The sequence below is a fragment of the Takifugu rubripes genome, chromosome 11 (genome assembly GCF_901000725.2).
Source record: "Takifugu rubripes chromosome 11, fTakRub1.2, whole genome shotgun sequence".
NCBI classification, from domain to species: domain Eukaryota; kingdom Metazoa; phylum Chordata; class Actinopteri; order Tetraodontiformes; family Tetraodontidae; genus Takifugu; species Takifugu rubripes.
This window is the reverse complement of record NC_042295.1, coordinates 10,775,410-10,792,085: the sequence shown is the minus strand read 5'-3', so window position 1 is coordinate 10,792,085 and position 16,676 is coordinate 10,775,410. Positions and strand designations below refer to the sequence as shown.

General features: G+C 46.7%; 4 protein-coding genes and 1 long non-coding RNA gene across 8 annotated transcripts in view; 3 read left to right on the top strand and 2 right to left on the bottom strand.

Annotated features, from left to right (window-relative positions):
- lrfn1 (leucine rich repeat and fibronectin type III domain containing 1) overlaps positions 1–1,539 on the top strand; it is a 65,166-nt gene extending 63,627 nt beyond the window's left edge. Inside the window, 2 exon segments of the mRNA XM_003968521.3 lie at positions 877–1,227; positions 1,229–1,539. Coding sequence (XP_003968570.2) covers positions 877–1,227; positions 1,229–1,394 — 517 coding nt within the window. The 3' untranslated portion in view covers positions 1,395–1,539.
- Positions 1,540–4,833: 3,294 nt separating this feature from the next.
- Positions 4,834–7,407, bottom strand: nkapd1 (NKAP domain containing 1). Its single transcript, XM_011608528.2, has 6 exons — positions 7,254–7,407; positions 6,992–7,068; positions 6,534–6,622; positions 6,295–6,417; positions 6,001–6,054; positions 4,834–5,640 (listed from the first exon to the last, which is right to left on the bottom strand). The coding sequence occupies exons 2-6, from the start codon at positions 7,058–7,060 to the stop codon at positions 5,202–5,204; spliced, it is 774 nt and encodes a 257-aa protein (XP_011606830.2). The 5' UTR covers positions 7,061–7,068; positions 7,254–7,407; the 3' UTR covers positions 4,834–5,201.
- LOC115251559 (uncharacterized) lies at positions 6,726–8,104 on the top strand. Its single transcript, XR_003890103.1, has 2 exons — positions 6,726–6,834; positions 7,789–8,104. It is a non-coding gene; the product is annotated as an uncharacterized lncRNA (long non-coding RNA).
- Positions 8,105–8,249: 145 nt separating this feature from the next.
- dixdc1a (DIX domain containing 1a) lies at positions 8,250–14,483 on the top strand. Of its 4 annotated transcripts, none has more exons than XM_029843897.1 (15): positions 8,250–8,831; positions 10,846–11,003; positions 11,114–11,247; positions 11,746–11,835; positions 11,938–11,991; positions 12,085–12,135; positions 12,295–12,399; positions 12,491–12,544; positions 12,620–12,700; positions 12,945–13,010; positions 13,087–13,248; positions 13,344–13,410; positions 13,601–13,709; positions 13,861–13,969; positions 14,124–14,483. In XM_029843897.1, the coding sequence occupies exons 1-15, from the start codon at positions 8,809–8,811 to the stop codon at positions 14,205–14,207; spliced, it is 1,347 nt and encodes a 448-aa protein (XP_029699757.1). In that variant the 5' UTR covers positions 8,250–8,808; the 3' UTR covers positions 14,208–14,483. The 4 variants fall into 4 exon arrangements, with proteins under 4 accessions (XP_029699757.1, XP_029699755.1, XP_029699756.1 ...); XM_029843895.1 differs by having other exon boundaries at positions 12,942–13,010; XM_029843896.1 differs by having other exon boundaries at positions 12,617–12,700.
- Positions 14,484–14,583: 100 nt separating this feature from the next.
- pih1d2 (PIH1 domain containing 2) lies at positions 14,584–16,668 on the bottom strand. The gene is made up of 5 exons (XM_003968524.3): positions 16,341–16,668; positions 15,615–15,741; positions 15,317–15,544; positions 14,936–15,210; positions 14,584–14,814 (listed from the first exon to the last, which is right to left on the bottom strand). The coding sequence occupies exons 1-5, from the start codon at positions 16,521–16,523 to the stop codon at positions 14,653–14,655; spliced, it is 975 nt and encodes a 324-aa protein (XP_003968573.2). The 5' UTR covers positions 16,524–16,668; the 3' UTR covers positions 14,584–14,652.
- Positions 16,669–16,676: the final 8 nt, after the last annotated feature.

Below are 16,676 nucleotides of genomic sequence, written 5' to 3'. Positions count from 1 at the left end.
TAAACATTTGTATCATTAGCAAGTGTCAGGAGCAATTAGTCAAAGCATAACGCCTGATTAGGTGTGGTTGTCTCATAACGAGCTCGGTTGCACTTGGGAAAGAGGCGTCGCTGTTATTTACTGTAAGTACAAAAGCAATAACACTGTGAAAGTCTTCAAGGTCTTTGGTGAAAAAACTGACCCCCGCGATGATTTATTGGCCGCATCGCATTGCCTAGAATGTAAAATATTAATAGATTTAGTGGATCAGGGACACATTTGCTTGATAATATTCTTCCGCTGCAGCTATGTAATGTACATTAGAGTGAAACTGCGGTTAACTGCTCCTTTGTTTCTGGATGATTCTTTATCGGATCAGATGAGTGGCTCCGCTTCACATCCGCTTTGGGCGTGGATCCTAGTGTTGTTTTGTCTTTAGTTGGTACATTATTACCTGCAAATGATAACCATCAAAGTCCCCCAGTAGGGAAAACGAACGAGTCGCTAATTGCATTAAAGTTGACCTGGAGACATTGCCTCCCGCCGTAGTGTTGGCGGTCCCGTAATCTCAGTAACCCTGGGCTGTCACGCGTTGACGCCTGCGGCGCGTCGTACGTCGCGTCCGCAGCTGCTTCTCCTCGCCACGAAACGACGTCTCGTTGCCCTTTCTTGATATATTCATGGCTCACCTCTTCTGAGAGGTGTTGAGCCATTTTATGTTTGCCTGCTGACATGAGTGATCTCCCCCGATCGTTCCGTTATGGCTCTGTTGCCTTTGAGTCGCTGGCGCTTTGGCGTGATTTAATGCACTTTATGCAGATGAGCAGAGGTGGGCGTTGTAACCATGGTGATTAATCGTCTACATCTGGACACTGCGCTGTCTTCTTGTCTCCGCAGGATGATTCCACCCACCAACAAAAACTTCCTTGTCAATGATCTGGCGGCAGGCCGAGAGTACGACCTGTGCGTGCTCGCTGTGTACGACGACGGCATCACGTCGCTAACGGCCACACGCGTGGTCGGCTGCGTGCAGTTTCACACGGACAACGAAGTCAGCCAGTGTCGCTTCATGCACAGCCAATTCCTGGGAGGCACCATGATCATCATTATTGGTGGTATAATTGTCGCTTCAGTGTTGGTCTTCATTGTCATCCTGATGATCCGCTACAAGGCGTACAGCAGCCCGGAGGACGGCAAAATAAAGGTCAGTTCCAGCATGCACTGCCAGACCAATGGCAGCCAGCAGGGGCTCCAGCGCTCCGCCTCCAAGCAGCCATCCGATGAGGGTCAGTGTGAAGCCCAGGCCCCCAAACAGTGCACAGCGTTGGTGCTGGACGGCGAGAAGAGAGAGGAGTCACCGACCGCCACTGCCGTGCTGGAGGTGGAGCTGCCGTCTCTGTCTGCAGACAGGATGAAGAGGCGGATCAGCCTGGACGCCCCGCGTTCCGGACCGCCCTCGGATGACACGCAGACGGACAGCAGCCTCACGGGCTCCACCATGTCCCTGTGTCTCATAGGCCCCAACGCTGGCACCAAGGAGGCCCCCAGGCTCAAAGACAAGAAAAACGCCCTGGCCAACGTGGGGATGCTCCCTAACGAGCTAGCACGAACTAGGCACAGATTCTCCTTCGATGGGGGGGATTACTCCATTTTTCAGAGTCACAGTTACCCGCGCAGAGCGAGGACGAGGTGGCACAGGTCCACCAACCAGCTCAACACGGAGCCATCACCCCTGGCCAACAGGAGAGTTACGTTCAGCAGCACCGAGTGGATGCTGGAGAGCACGGTGTGAGGAGGAGCAGGAGGACAGAAGCCACTTGCCCCCCTCCCCCACTTACTGGCTAAGACACCCACTTGTAAAAACATGCCATACAACACGCGTTTGTTTCTCTCGCACACAGCGGACATGCAAACTTTCTGTGAGTCGCTGTAAAGAATGCAGTCTCTTTTCATCATAATCCCAGAGAGGTTTGTCTGCCCTGTCCGTTCTTTATGCAGCAGTGCCTTATTAAAAAAAAGAAGAAGAAGAAGAAGAAGATATGTACGAATGGAGGATGCTGCTCACTGTAGACACAAACCTTACTCTCTGTCATCGTCACCCTGGTAACCAGAAGCATTTAATTGGATTTATTTTTTTGGTTAACGCCTTTTGTTTGTTTCTGTGACATGCCAAGGGAGTGTGACATTTGGATGTGACTGTTTGTGTGTTTAAAAAGTATTGAAAAGACAAAAAAAAAACAAAAAAAACACTCTAACTGTAAAGTGAAACAGCCAGGTGTCCTTGTTCTGTCCGTCATGATTTAGGTTCTCTCGATTAAAACAGACAAAAAAAACAAACTTTTTGCACAGAAGACACGAGATACGAGGACATGTATCACCACCAGTCTATACAATAATATTGATTTAAAAAAAACAGGATTTTGTGATTTCTAAGGCTAGCGCGGTGAAGACGGACCTGACGGCAAAGCTGGGATCCTCCCTGAAAAAGGATGGACTCTTGAATAATCGTGACTGTATTTCAGTCGGTACCGTATCTGGCTGGTCTAGATAAAATGACAGCAACAACAACAAAAAAAAAGACATATATGAGTATATTAAAACATTGGTGTATGTGTACTAACTATGTACAGTAAGTCATTCGTCACATGACTTTTTACAAAGCATTTGGGTGTTGGCTGCAAGTTTTTACATTAAAAACCTGTGTCATCACACCTCTCCCTATTTAGTATGTCGAAGTTTGGACCATTTATCCCCCTCGTGAAGGGTATTAAATTTTTTTTTTTCTGTGGGTTAACTGTATCCGTGGCTTTTTTTCTCCCTGCTCCTTCAGGAGGGACACAGACACAGGTGATAAATATTTGATCACAGAGTGCTATCTATAAGGCTTCTGTCAAGCAGAGGGGGGAGACGAGGGGCACGGGGGACACCGTCGGGAGACATGATGCTGAATTAAAAAATACCTGCCAGCTGCTGTCACCGCTGCTACTATACCTGTGGTGGCCGCCAGGGGGAGTCGGAGAGCTGCACCCATGCTTAAGATGCTGAACCTGATTAGCATTAGCTGCAGCATCCTGCTTTCTCTCTCAAACAGACACATCAGCAAGAAGGTTAATTAAACAGGAGCCAAGAGAAACCACCCATTCTGAGCATTAAGCTGCATAGGAGCCTTTACTGAGCCTATAAATAAATAAATACATGATATACAGCGGTTGCAAATCCGGCAGGGGTCATAGTTGTAAGCAAACTGATTCATAATTAATAGCCTGAAATGATTGTTCTGACACCTACAGCGTATTCTGCCATAAATCATGCATCTCTATTAAATATGAAGGCAAGACGGACGGAGATCTGCTCAGGTGGAAGGATATTTGTTTAAAGAAGCCTCCTTCCCCGGGACACTGAGATGAAACAGTGCAGATGGAGATGTTCTCGCTCCTCCATCTCCCGTTTGCATCCTGAGAGATTAAACCCATTAATTCATTCCAACCTCTTCCCTTATCATTTTTTTAAAAGGCGGGACTGTTATCTTGTTTCTGGCCCGGGCGATAGGTTTAAATGTCGTAAGTTTGCAGTGCATAAATAATTCAGCTGTTTTCATGCCCTCGCCTCCGACTGATGCGCCGTTTCACACAGCGGGGGAAGCATTTCTTGTCCGTCCCTATCAATAACCACCGCTCGGTCCCAAATCGGCTCGGGCAGGAGGAGGCTGGAGCCCGGCATGTTGGATTTCATCAGAGCTTTTGATGGCTACAATATGTGCTCAGACCTAATGGGGGGCGAGGATTCCCTGACGCGCTGCAAGCGTGAGGAAGTGAGGCGCCGTGGATCATCATTTGAATTGATTCAACTAGTGGGGGCAGAATAATCGTCCTTCTAGGTTGAATCCTTGTGGGAATTCAGGAGACATTCACCTTTGGATGGCAAAGCTAAGCTAATTGTGGGTGGAAATCACCATTAAATCCTCCCAGATTTGTCATAATGCGGATAAAACACACAATTTGTGTTTATCAGGATTAAGAGCTTTTAATCATGAACTCACCTTTACAAGAAGGCTCAATTCAGTGGGGTGACCTCTTGTTAATAGCTTATTAACCTTGAGAATGCTGCTGGAGAGAACTAGCATCAATACTGATCTGACCAGTCAGCTTTTATTTGCTTTTATCTGCTTCCCAGATCTGGGCAGCAGCAGCAGCAGCAGCAGTCGAGCTCTGTGCAGTGTGGAAACAGCACTTAGCCTATTGACACAGACTCAGAAAAGAGCTCCAGGCATCAAGAACACACACTCACGCGCCCTTGTGTTGTCTTCCAAGACTTTCAACATCCAAACGTGCAAAACCAGGAGGCTCAGACAGATTGGTGAAATTCTGATGCGATGACCAGCAGGTCGTGTGTGTGTGTGAGTGTGTGTGTGTGTGTGGGGGGGGGGGGGGGGGGGTCCATCACACCACAGATGTGCTTTTAATTTCTATATTTGGCTCTGAACGACTGACTTTTATTCTTATCTGCCTGTTTAAATATGTCAAGATGGAGCGCGACAATATTCCTGATAATGGTGAGTTTATTGAGGTTAACAGCCGCAGTTAGATATTTAACATTCTAATCACAGTTATTACGGCCTTTATGACTGCCTCAATCACTGGCACCATCATTACAACTAATCTCTTTGTTTCAATTGAACCCCCGACACAAAAAGCTCAAGCGCACCGATGTTCTCCTATTCGTTTTCCCCTTATCTATCCCCCCGTGCACTGCACATTGCTTTTCCTCTGAAAATTAAATAATCTAAAGACAGCCTTATTTCTAATTAAAGACTTTTACCGCTTCAATTTCAGAAGAACAAATCTGTCTTAGTCGTTTCTTAGAAAAAGCACATCAGATGTTTATTATCTCTGCGGCAGTGTGCAGCGTACAAATATCAAATGTATAAAATTACAACTTATAAAAAGGTTGCATGATGTGTCTCTTATTTATAAATACAATATCCCTAAAATTGTGGTCTTAAAAAGCCTCTTTGCGAGGCCGATGCTGAGAAGAATGGATGGAATCAGACAGATTTCCTCGAGACGTGCGAGAGAACTCCCGGAATTCTCCCATCATGCTGTGCGTGCGGCGTGGAGCCTGTGCAGAGGTGTGTGAGCGCTGGTACAGACGGGGAAGGCCGTCTGAAGTTGAGGCAAACACGAGCAGCGTTTGTACTTCGGCTGGTGGCCACCTGAGCCGTCTCAGTCTGCAGAACTACCGCGCGAGCTCTCCTCGTCTGCTTCTTTCCAGTTCCTCCTCCTCTTCTTCGCGCTCAGTCCCGAGTCGGAGTCTCTGTGGGAGTCCAGCTTTCCTTTTTTGTGATCGGAAGTCCTTCTTTCCCTCTCTTCGTCGTCACTGCTGTCCTCGGAGCTGCTCTCCTCCTCTTTCTTGCTGATTTTTAAATATTTATGATTTTTACATGGACTTTTCCTCTTCTTCCTCCTCTGTCTGTCTTTTGGAGCGCCGGTGTCGTCGCTACTGCTCAAGCTCTCCGCCTTTTTGCGCTTCTCACCGTCGGATTTCTTCTTTTTCTTCTTCTTCTTCTTTCGGGAGGATTTCTTTGATCGTTTTGGCGAGCCTGCCTCCGACTTGGACTTCTTCGTTTTGTGGCGTTTAGTCTTCACAGTGGGACTCTCTTCACTGGGGAAAGAAGAATACAGAGAAATCAGGAGGAAGCTTTACACAGACTAAACAGGATTGGGCTCATTAAAACATTAACTTCAGCCAAATTCACGTTTGCACCGTGTGCATATATACTGGAATAAAAATTGTCAAATGTGTTTAGAAGTTAGATCTTATAACTGTCTCAAAAATGGGCAGTTAAATTAATAATATTAATATATCGCCGGAATCTAAAGGAGATCAAATAAAATAAAAACAGGAGGAAGAAGAAGAATTTTCTTGCAAGACGTTAAACTTTGTGGCAAATCCTTCCAATAGATATGCCAATCTTAAGCATGTGGTTTTGCATATTTAAGGCAGAACGAAGTTTTGAGTTACCTGTCGCTTTTAAACTCCTCAGGATAAAGCTCTTTGAAGCCACTATGCCCCCACCTGTGAAACCAACAAGCCCATGAACAATTTCTTGACTTGGTTCTCTCGATTTCATGACATAATATAAGCATATTTTAACAATGTCAGAATTAGATTTTAAAATGAGCATCAACGAGTTCCAATAAAATAACAGTATGAAGCTAATGTTAAACAATAGTTGGACTATATTCCTTTTGAATAAAATACATATACATTGCTTCTTTTTAACACTGTAGATGGTGGCTACAGGTCATTCAGTACCTGTCTGGATCATTAGACTCAAACTCATACAGCTTCCTGGTCCAGTATCGAGCCTCTCTGTCATCATGTTCCGACACCCTGCTTTGACTCAGGTACCTGGGCTGATCACAGTACATACGCCGCCTGAAAAACAGCCACAGCTACAAAATCCTGGTGGCGACAGAGAAATCGCAGGTCTTCCAACTGAAAAAGGGCCAGTCTCAAATTGTTGGTGTGGCTCATATTCACCGTTCAGTTACCTCTTGTTCTCCGTGTCAGACATAGTTCGGGGATGGGACTTCTGGATCTCCCAGTCTCGCATTTTCCACATCTCTGACTCCTCCTGGATCTTTGATGTGTTACGTACATCACACACAGACACACACACAGACACACACAGACACACACACACACACACACACACAGACACACACACACAGACAGACACACACACACACACACGTGTGACAACGTGAGCTACCATATGAGCATAACACTGCTACAATTTTAAGGAACTAGACGAGATCCAAGGCTACAGGATGGTTTTAAAGCCGATCAGAGGTAACTTCTTAATGCAAGACAACGGTAAACACAAGCTATGAAAGTTTTCACCACACAATTGGCAAAACGCTGTGGCAATAACTGGTGATGAAACGAAATAAACGAAAGCATAATACGACTTGTCCAGAAGTCCGAACAGAAGTTTGACTGAATTTACCTTGTTGTGAGCATCTGTGTGACGGATTACGTTCCTTAACAAAGTCTTCCCGGACGATTGCCTTGACATGGCGACACCTAACAAGGGACAAATAAACTTTATAGACAGAAATAATAGTTCGTAAATAAATAGGATTATTAATAAGGGTGTTCAGGACTGTTTTGGAAGGATCACTACGGTACTTAGCTTGCTAGCTAGAAAATTGACATTTAGATACAATACAATCCCAGTAACTCATATCACGTATAAATGTTTGTAATACCGTGAAATTAACGCTGGTTTGATTTTTCCAACGTCGTTTAATAAACGGCTGCAAAATTCACCGTGAAAATATTTTAAAACTACATAACGCTGTTCTCAACTCCCACCCCAACATCCGGTAAAGTGAACCGGAAATACTTCACCAAAACGGAAATTGTCACGAGTGCATGTCTGTGATTGGTTCATTGAGCTGCTCATCACAGTTAAAGGGGACGTGGATTTTCACTACGACGAATTTTAACAAAATAGAATCCTGACAGCTATTATTAAGTGAAAGCTGCAATTTCCCTGAAAATTCATTAAAATGGCAACAACGACTTTCAGGCACGTTATGAACGTGTTTCATGTTTCAATTAGAAAAGTGAGATCAATGAGTTTGAATAGAGATTTATATGTTATTTTTAATTAAATTAATAAACGGAATGTGATCTGTCTGTGTGCATAACTCCAAGGACATGTTTGAAGGTATCATGTAATGATGATGATGATGTCATGCAGAATTTAAGCTGCCATCACTTTGCATTTTGTTTTGGCAGGAACTACTTTGCATTGGCCCTGATGTCACCATCTGCTCAGCCCTGCCACCTTTTCATCAAATGTTACACTGAAGCACGCAGCCAAAACTCATCTATTTCTATTTGTATCTTGCTTCCACATTACACCACATAAGAGGAATGGCACTGTGTTTGTTGTTGTGTGCATTCCAAACATACCACTGTTTGTTTTCAGATTTCAGACTTCCCTTGAGTCTGTAAATACAGATATCTTTAACATCCTCTCTGTGTGGGCATGTTGTTCTTGTCCAGGCCTGTCATTTTGCCCCCTCTAAATATTAAACACAAAGAAACCTGTCTCTTCATTTCTTTTTGTGCTCAGTGCTTATTTTAGTACCGCCACATACACAGAAAAGAACAGGAGCAGAACCCACTCCTCCTCCTCCTCCTCTATGAAAGGGGAGAGCAGGAAAGGAGGGAAGAGGAGGAGTGAGGCAGAGGGGGAGGGTAATGCAACCCAGACAGACCTATGTCTGACATCCCTACTGCCTGAAAGAAGGAAGGGCTGATACAAAGCGAGACTGAAAAGAATAGAAGAAGAAAGAGGGAGGGCAGAGGGAATAAATGCCAAAAACAAGGGATGACAGTGATGCACAAGGGCTGCATCAGTTCTTGTCCACAGGGAACAAAAAAACATTGTGTCCGTGAATGGGAGCTGGTGAGCTCTCACACATGGCGACTGCAGTGAGGACGCAGGCAGACTAGTGTGCATCTGTTCCACAGCCCTGGCGTGATCCAAAAGAGGGATCCTGCGGTCTCTGATGAGGATTTTAGAGTGTTATGATTTCAGGAGGTTGCCACTGGGGAGGATTTGAATGTGCTGTCATTTCTGATTGAGCTCAGCGTGCGACGTGGAGGCTCCTCTTGGCTGCTTCCCTTTTTACCGCTCTTCCCCTCCCTGTGCAGCGTTTGGGCTATGGTCCTGTCTGGAGGAGAAGAGCATCATCTAACAGATGGAGGGCTGCCGCGGCTGTTTGGAGGGCTGAACCTGTAAACACCAGCATGGGAGCCAAGCAGATGAAATGGTAAGAGCAGCCTTTTCCAAAAACAATAGCAACATTGGGAGGATCCAGCCAGCTATCTTTGTCTCCCCTGCATCGACAGATGCCAGCCGACAAACATGTATGTGCACCATCTTTAGCATTTGGTGCATGTGCATATTGTTTTGAGAGTGAGAAAATGAACCGTGCTGAAGTGATTTACGCCCTGAGGTGCAGGTTATTGTTCAGTGTTTACAGTGCAGCAGATGTGGGTGTGTCCCTGTGTGTGCATGGATGGTAGAGCCGAGCAGCCGGGCTCAGCGGGGCTGCTAATGACTAGCTCTGTCATTCTACTTTGAATGTTTAAGACATACCAGTACAAAAATATATGTATATATTTAGTAATACTGGCAAATATATTTTAAACAGGTCAGTTAATTCCTAAAGTAAAACCAGCTCAGTACTGGAAGACGTGTTTGCAACAATGGTTTATCTCAAATAGCATTATTGCGTTTCTGCATCAGGACGGAGTGTTAGGAAGTTGTGGTGAACGTGACATGTGTTCGGCTCATGCAGCAGACAGATAAAAGAGTGGAACTATACTTGGTAACTTTCCACCGCTGCTGTTCAAATGATGTTAATCTGAAGCTCATCCCCAGAAAATCCCAGCACTTAATCGGTGGCTTAATCCATATGTTGCAGATCTGTGAGTTTGTGAACTAAACTCGCTTACAATGGGACAATGATGGAGAGCAGATTGATACTGTCATCGTCCGTAGTAACGGGATTAGCTGGATGCAGCTGCTCTGCAGAAACACTTAATGGGATGAGCATTAGCATTTTACAAGATACTTAAAGTGACCTGGAGAAAAAAGCTTTTTTTGACCAAACTGAAGCTCCTCCAGTTAAGAGAAAGGAGCCACATCATTTATTAATGCTTCTTAATTATACATGCAAATGCTGCGCGTTTGTCGACGCTAGCAGGGAGGTTGCTGCATCAGCCTGCTGGTGGCTCTGGATCATAAATCTAGTCTAATGCTTCCTTCACCTCAACAGGTTCCATCCAGTCAAAATTGGATGGAGCAATGGCCATTTTAGTCTGAGGCACTTTAGCCTGGCCAGTATTAGCATTTAGCTAAATGCGGCAATAAATTCAGAGTGAAAAGGTTCCATTTCCCTCCTCTCTGGCCACAGAAAAAGCCACCAGTGTGAATCTTAACTCCATTGAACAAGAATGTGAGCTGATATCCATGAAAGAAAGCTGTGTAGCAAAAACTGATGGATAGCACAAGAGTTCCTGTTTACCGCCGCTTTGTTGGTGCCTCGTAATGCTATTAGATAAGCAGAAAATCTCGCTGGCTCCCATCTAAATCTCTCAGCATATGTATGAGAAGGACGTGTTTAACAAATCCACAGGATAATCTCACTGTTTAAATCTGTAGTTTTTGGATCTGAAGAGCAGAATGAGGTTTTTCTGTCCCCTTCCCTTCTCTGATACAGACGTCACAAGTGGTTTTACAGATGAGGGCTTGTTTTCCCATGCAGACAAACTGGGAAACCAGAAGGAATGCCCCGTCACGCCACGGGTCGCAGGTTACGCAAAGTACGACCCATTCTTTATAAACACATAAACAAAGAAGACTGGAGATGACAGTGCCTGTGGCGACTAGATATTATGTCATGGGGTAAAAAAAGAAGCGAATAATTCCACATCCACTCAAGCTGCACAAACTCCAGCTGCTCAGAGTCTATCGTGTTCTTATTTTAGAAAAAGGGGGCCAAAGGGCAAAAAAGGAGTTAACAAGTTAGACTTCCCTGTCAGGAAATGAACATACTATCTCTTAATCAGCCTTTGATTTGCTGTAATTACACCGGCACCACTGTGTTCCTTCCAAACGGATAGACCCGGGAAAGGTATCGCCAAATTGAATCAGCTCACATTTCCTGTTCCCCGGGGAGTCACTGCGTATCTCCATTTTATGTGTTTTTATTTACTGGCACTAGTTTGGCAGAGGACACAAACAGACTGATTCCTGCTCGTGTGCGCCATCTGTTTCAGCCTCAGCTCAGCCAGCCCTGCACACACCCCCAAAGACGAGTACGCCGTCATCCAGCCGGCCTTCGCCCCCAAATTGGAGCCGGTCCACGATCAGCCTGAGGAGCAGGGGGAACGTCGGGATGACATACCCGAGCTGACGGAGAGGAAATCTCTTTCAGGTTGGTCGGCCGCCCATCGTCTCTTGCCGAGCTTGAAAGGATGTGCCGAGTCCTGCGTTAAAGCTCTGCCCCTCATCTTCTATCATGTCCCCCGAAACTCTTCCTTCCAGTGGAGGTGCCTCTCTGCGGCCTGTGTCCCTCTCTTGGGCTTGAGGCGCCGGAGGAGGAAAAGACATGGGAGGAGCATCAGGAGCAGCTGGAGAAGGAGATGCAAGAAGCCAGGCGGATGGTGTTTCACCTGCAGGTCAGCCCTGCAACCTTGAGGGGCAACATTAGCCTGAGGACTCCAAACAAGCCCTTCGAATACATGAATCAAAATTATTCATCTGTAGTGGACACTGATCTATTGAGGATTTCATTTTCAAGACAAGATAAACACACCGCGCTTGTTTGTTTTCTTCATAAATCCATTAGCGTCCAGAAAACAAGGCAGAAAGCCGAAAATAGACTTCTTCTTTCTACATCTAAACATTATTGATTTTTACTAAAGCTCCACTTCCACAGTTAGCTGCACAAGCCAATATACTTAATATAATGTTAAGCTAAATAAAAGTGGTTGACGAATGTGCAGACACATTCCCACACACCTTAACCTTTATAACACCAAATCCATCCTGATCTCAGACATTATTGTGTTGGGTTTTTTTTCCCTTTTTAAGGGTCAAAACCAGTCTAGCAAAATTCCAAATTGGTTCCAAATTGTTGCATTTATGAGGAAAAACATCTGTCTATCCATCTTCAGGCTTTGTTGCTCCATGGCTCTCTCCCCGAGGAGGACCAGGACGGATCCGTGAGCTTAGGAGACACCCGGCCCAGCACTGAGCAGCAGCTGGTACAGCGCCCCCTCTCTGCTAACTGTGGTGAATGCTGTCTAGATGTCTCCACTCACTCTCACCTCATTCTTTCATCCTCCTCATGTCCTCCCCCGTTGAAGGTTCTAATCCGCAGCCGCCTGGACCAAAGCACTGAGGAAACCCTTGATCTGAAGGTATTGTATAAGTTCACGTAATTAGCTTAAATTTACATTCGTTACTCCAAGGGGGGAGGAATTCATTTTCTAAAGCCTCTGTTCATTTGGCAGAGAGAACTTCTGAGACACAAACAGGAGGCACGCCACCTTCAGGCCATCAAGGTGAGGCTTTGACCTTTAAATGAGAATTAAAATAAGATCAAAGCAAAGTATTCTATTTCATCAGTCCCTTTAATCTAATGGTAATAATGCACTCAGAACTGCTGGATCCCACATTCCGCCGCACAATCTGTCGGACGTTCCTTTGATCTTTCTCATTAGGATGCTCTGCAGCAACGCCTGGCTGTGCAGGAGGACGCTGTGCTGCAGCTAAAGCAGGAACTACTGAGGTGCAACATGGCCAAAGATCAGCTGGAAGGCGAAAATGTGAGACGGTCCATCACTTCCACCTGACACGACCACATTTGTTTGACCCGCACGCGTCTCACGCGGGACACCGGTGATTTATGTTTTGCAGGAGGAGCTCAAACACAAGCTGAGCGAGGGAAACAAATTCATCACAGAATATGAGGTATCTTTTCACGTCTTTGCAGTTGAATAGGTGCTAGCGTGTGAAGATGCTTCCTCCTGCCCTTTTCAACAGCAGCAGCTCGGGAGGAAGGACAGAATCCTGCAGCAGAAGCTGGGAGAAGCACAACAGCGGGCGCAGGAGGTCGGCCTTGGAAGGGTAGATGGAAAAGTGCTTTCACAACTTATGAAATTCGACAGAAATCAGGCAGATGGAGACACTTGCAGGAGAAACCGGTGTCCTGCTGCATGATGGGAACTGGACCAAAACAACACCGGCTGCATTTGGCTCAAAATAAAGCCCACTTCCTGTTTTAATAGATGACGGCTCAATCACGCGGTAGGGTTAGTTCTTCCTGAAAGATGAAGATTTGTCCTGATTGTTCATGTTCTTCATCCAGCAGTCGTTCCGACGCGGCGGCGGCGGAAGTTACGGCAACTCTTCAACGTCTCCTGCCGTGTTTCAGCCTGTAAATATGCTTCCTGGTCTCATGTGGGAGTTGGGAACCATCGTGGTCCTAACAGAAATCTGGGTGTTTGTTGCAGGGGGAAGAGTTGCAGCTGGTGCGCGAGGCCCTCCGGAGTCTGAGGGACAACTTCTCTGGCCACGACCCTCAGCACCACACCCTGGACACCCTTGAGCAAGGCGTGTCCAGCCTGGTGGACCGACTGCACTCGTTAGAAAGCCAGCGGAGACAGGACAGAGGGGTACACACACACACACACACACACACACACACACACACACACACCGCTGCATGATGAATTGCAACATATTCAGCTCTTCTTTTTCCTTCTTCCAGGAGGAGTTTAAATCTCCGGGACGCAGAGCCAACTCGACAGACCGCGACTCTTGGCCACCGAGCTCAAGTGAGACAAGCAAAATCTTTGTTTCGCTCCGAGTTTTTCATCCTCCGCAACGTCTCATCGCTGGCCTTTAAGTCAGATTGTTCCGTCGAATTCCATTTCCGCGCGCGGTGCATCGTGAGCTGATGCCCCTCTGAGCTGTGTGTGGCATGAAAACAGCCCTTTTCCCCCCCTTTTTGTTCTTCTTCTGCAGAAATGGCCCACTCACACAGCAGCCCGGGACTGGACACAACCGTCTCCACTAAAGTGCTCTACTTCACAGACCGCTCGCTCACGCCATTTCTGATAACCATCCCCAAAAGGTGAACAGAAAAAAGAAACAAAACACTTCACGATGCGTTTTGCACACATTTCCAATAAATATCAGATGTGAGACCCAAATAGAAGTGAGTCACACATAGTAGAGCTACTGCGCCTGTAAAATGTTATTTTTGTGTGTGTGTCCTATTAAAGGCTGGGCGAGGTGACGCTGAAAGACTTTAAGGCCGCCGTGGACAGACAGGGCAATTTCAGATACCACTTTAAAGCCCTGGACCCAGAGTTCGGGACAGTGAAAGAGGAGGTAGGACTGGAGGTTCAATTACAGCCTCCATCTTCCCATGTTGGCTCCAGCAGGCAAATATTATCATTATCACAGCCGCAGCCACGCAGAGGTGCCGTTTATTGTAGCGAGAATGCGAGTTCCTGTATAAAAACGCTGGGTGTCGGCCGTGCAGGTGTTCCAGGACTCCGCGGTGGTGCCCGGCTGGGAGGGGAAGATTGTGGCGTGGGTGGAGGAAGACCACGGAGAGAGGAGATAGAGCACAAACACAGGTCCTCATCCTGGAGCGGGATTGTGCTAAAAGTGAGGCCACAGGAGAAAGAAGTCTTCTAAGACCACGAACAGGGACCAATGGATGTAAAGCTTCTTATGAGACGATTAATGATGCCCATATGAATCACTCTCTACCCGATGCCGACCTCAGAAGAAAAAAAACGTGTTTACTGACATTTTTCACATGTTCCAAATTGCCAAATGTCGTTCGTTTGAATCTCGCTTAACTTTCATGGTAAATAAACATGAATTCGTGTGTGAATTTACCTTTATTTATAAAGTAGACACTTTAAAGAACCCCCCCCACCCCACCCCAACAGTGGCAAGGAAAAACCTTGGGGGGGCTCCTGCTGATGGAAGAGCAGCTAGAAGAGAGGACAGACATACATCATACAGGCAAATACATTAATGACTCAGGAAATGGGTGGATTTCAGTTGTTCTGCAGAGCTGATCTGGAGTCAGAGACGTCCACTGTCAACGTGAGTCTCTGTTTCTTCTTGTTAAAGATGGCAGATGCCGTGTCTTCGTCCACGGCTGCTGGGAGATCCAACAGTAAACAGTAGAGACCCTCCACCTCCAGCAGGATGTCATCCTACGGACAGAAACACACGCCGAGGGCCCACATCATTTTTTTATATGACGTCCGACTCTGACGCACTCTGGTTTCTGAACTGGCTCATTAAAAGTGTCCACGGGAGCGTGGAAGCGCTCACCTTGGAGATTCTCAGCTGGCACTCTGACACGGAGGAAACCTTCGGCAACTCCACTGTCAGCTCAACGCGGCGAGCGGCCCCGGCCCCATCGGTCTCCAGCTGGAGCCGGTGCCGCGGCTGCTGAGGCTGCGCGTCGGCTGTGGCGATGACCTGGATCAGATCCGGTCTCTTGCCCTCCGAAGGCCCGCGGATCATTTGCGCCGCCGCGTCCTCGCCTTCTTTCTCCGCGTTAAAGGACGAGATCTGCCGCAGAAGGTGGGCTGGGGTCTGACTCACTGTGGAGCAGAGTGTCAGGAACTGGGCTCAGACGTGATGTGTGGGCCCCAAAGAACAGCAACAGAAAGCTGCTCAGCAGCATTTCCAGGTTGTTAAACTCCATACCTTTGACCGGCTCGCTGGCGATGGGCCTCTGGCGAAACCTGAGCCGGCGGTATATTTCATCTGTGCTACTGTTGGGGCTACAGCCGATGACGGTGAAGTCTTGACATACGCTCAGCCCATAATGCTTCTGGGCAAACCTCAGTGCCAGAGCACAGACTTCCCTGTTTTCTACATTACCGTCTCGCAGCACCGCAGGGTTCAACGCCACGTCCAGCACCGTGTAGCCACCTGCGAGGTAATTGGCAGTTTGTTTTCGGCGCACATGAGAGAAGCGACGCAGCGCGACCGTGTGTTTTACCTCGACCTTCGTCGGTGCCGGATTCCAGCTCTCCCGCACACACGGGCAGAGGCCTGCTGGGATCCTGAGGTGCAGGCACACGATTCCAGCTGCATACGTTGATGTACAGGGGGCCTCTCCCGGGCTCCTGCATGAGAACACAGATGAATCATAGGTCGACCGAAATGTCGGCATGCATGTGGGACAGTTGGAGGAAAAATCCATTTTTTCCTGAGTGTTACGGCCTGAGGGTTTAAGACGCGTCACCACAGCAAAATAGATGTTTACAGATGCTATTACCTGGCAGGGAACAATAATAAAAAGTTTTTAGACTCTCTAGCAGTGATGTTGAAGATGGGAGTATTTACATATGAGATTTGTAATATAGCCTGAATTAATAGTATTTAAAAAAGAAGGAATAGGAGTTGTTGTCACTCAGAGACACCGAATCATTATTCTGATTTAAAAGGGCTTTGGAAACATTATGGGTGGAAATAAATGTGGTAAATGCATAGGTGTTTTAAAACAGTGGCTTCAAATCTGTTGAAATTGAGTCCCTGCTGACTCAAACTAATTTTTGAATTAGTGAAATAAAGAGAAACTAGCTCAAAAGTTGAAATGACGATCAAATCTTTATCGTCTAAATTATGAAGAAATGGATCCTGGATTGGATCCATTCATCTATAAAGAGGTCCTGCGTGGAGAAATCAGAGAAAGTGACCTTTGAATGTGGTTCTGGGGACTGACCAGGGCTTCGGTGCGGAGAGCGCAGTGAAGCTCGGGCGGAGACCGCAGATCCGCGCCTTCCTTCATCTGCGTCTCCAGCAGTTTGCGGTAACCTGCGGGGTCGTTTTCACTCAGCTCGTCCAGCATCGACCAAAGTTGACCAACCTGCCCTAAAAGGCCGTTTGCAACCGGTGCGGAAGTCATCGTCCGAAACGTCCGATATCAACTCGTTGGATTAAATAAATACGCAAAAAAAACAACAGAAACAACCAAAGCTATGCTAGCGGCTTCAAGAGTTGTCCGTTTCTATGGTAACGACCTAAAAGCCGTCGCGCGGGTGCCCCCTCGTGGTAGATA

What these genes read in the sequence shown, in the direction of transcription:
- nkapd1 (XM_011608528.2), bottom strand. Translation starts at nt 7,060, where the DNA reads ATGTCAAGGCAATCGTCCGGGAAGACTTTGTTAAGGAACGTAATCCGT. An exon ending in TCTGACACGGAGAACAAGAG is followed by an intron (nt 6,418 to 6,533) that starts GTAACTGAACGG and finishes GCTGTTTTTCAG; the next exon opens with GCGGCGTATGTACTGTGATC. An exon ending in GAGTCTAATGATCCAGACAG is followed by an intron (nt 6,055 to 6,294) that starts GTACTGAATGAC and finishes TTGGTTTCACAG; the next exon opens with GTGGGGGCATAGTGGCTTCA.
- dixdc1a (XM_003968523.3), top strand. Translation starts at nt 8,809, where the DNA reads ATGGGAGCCAAGCAGATGAAATG. An exon ending in GGAGCCAAGCAGATGAAATG is followed by an intron (nt 8,832 to 10,845) that starts GTAAGAGCAGCC and finishes CATCTGTTTCAG; the next exon opens with CCTCAGCTCAGCCAGCCCTG. An exon ending in TCGGGACAGTGAAAGAGGAG is followed by an intron (nt 13,970 to 14,123) that starts GTAGGACTGGAG and finishes TCGGCCGTGCAG; the next exon opens with GTGTTCCAGGACTCCGCGGT.
- pih1d2 (XM_003968524.3), bottom strand. Translation starts at nt 16,523, where the DNA reads ATGACTTCCGCACCGGTTGCAAACGGCCTTTTAGGGCAGGTTGGTCAA. An exon ending in CGCCAGCGAGCCGGTCAAAG is followed by an intron (nt 15,211 to 15,316) that starts GTATGGAGTTTA and finishes TCTGCTCCACAG; the next exon opens with TGAGTCAGACCCCAGCCCAC. An exon ending in GCCAGCTGAGAATCTCCAAG is followed by an intron (nt 14,815 to 14,935) that starts GTGAGCGCTTCC and finishes TTCTGTCCGTAG; the next exon opens with GATGACATCCTGCTGGAGGT.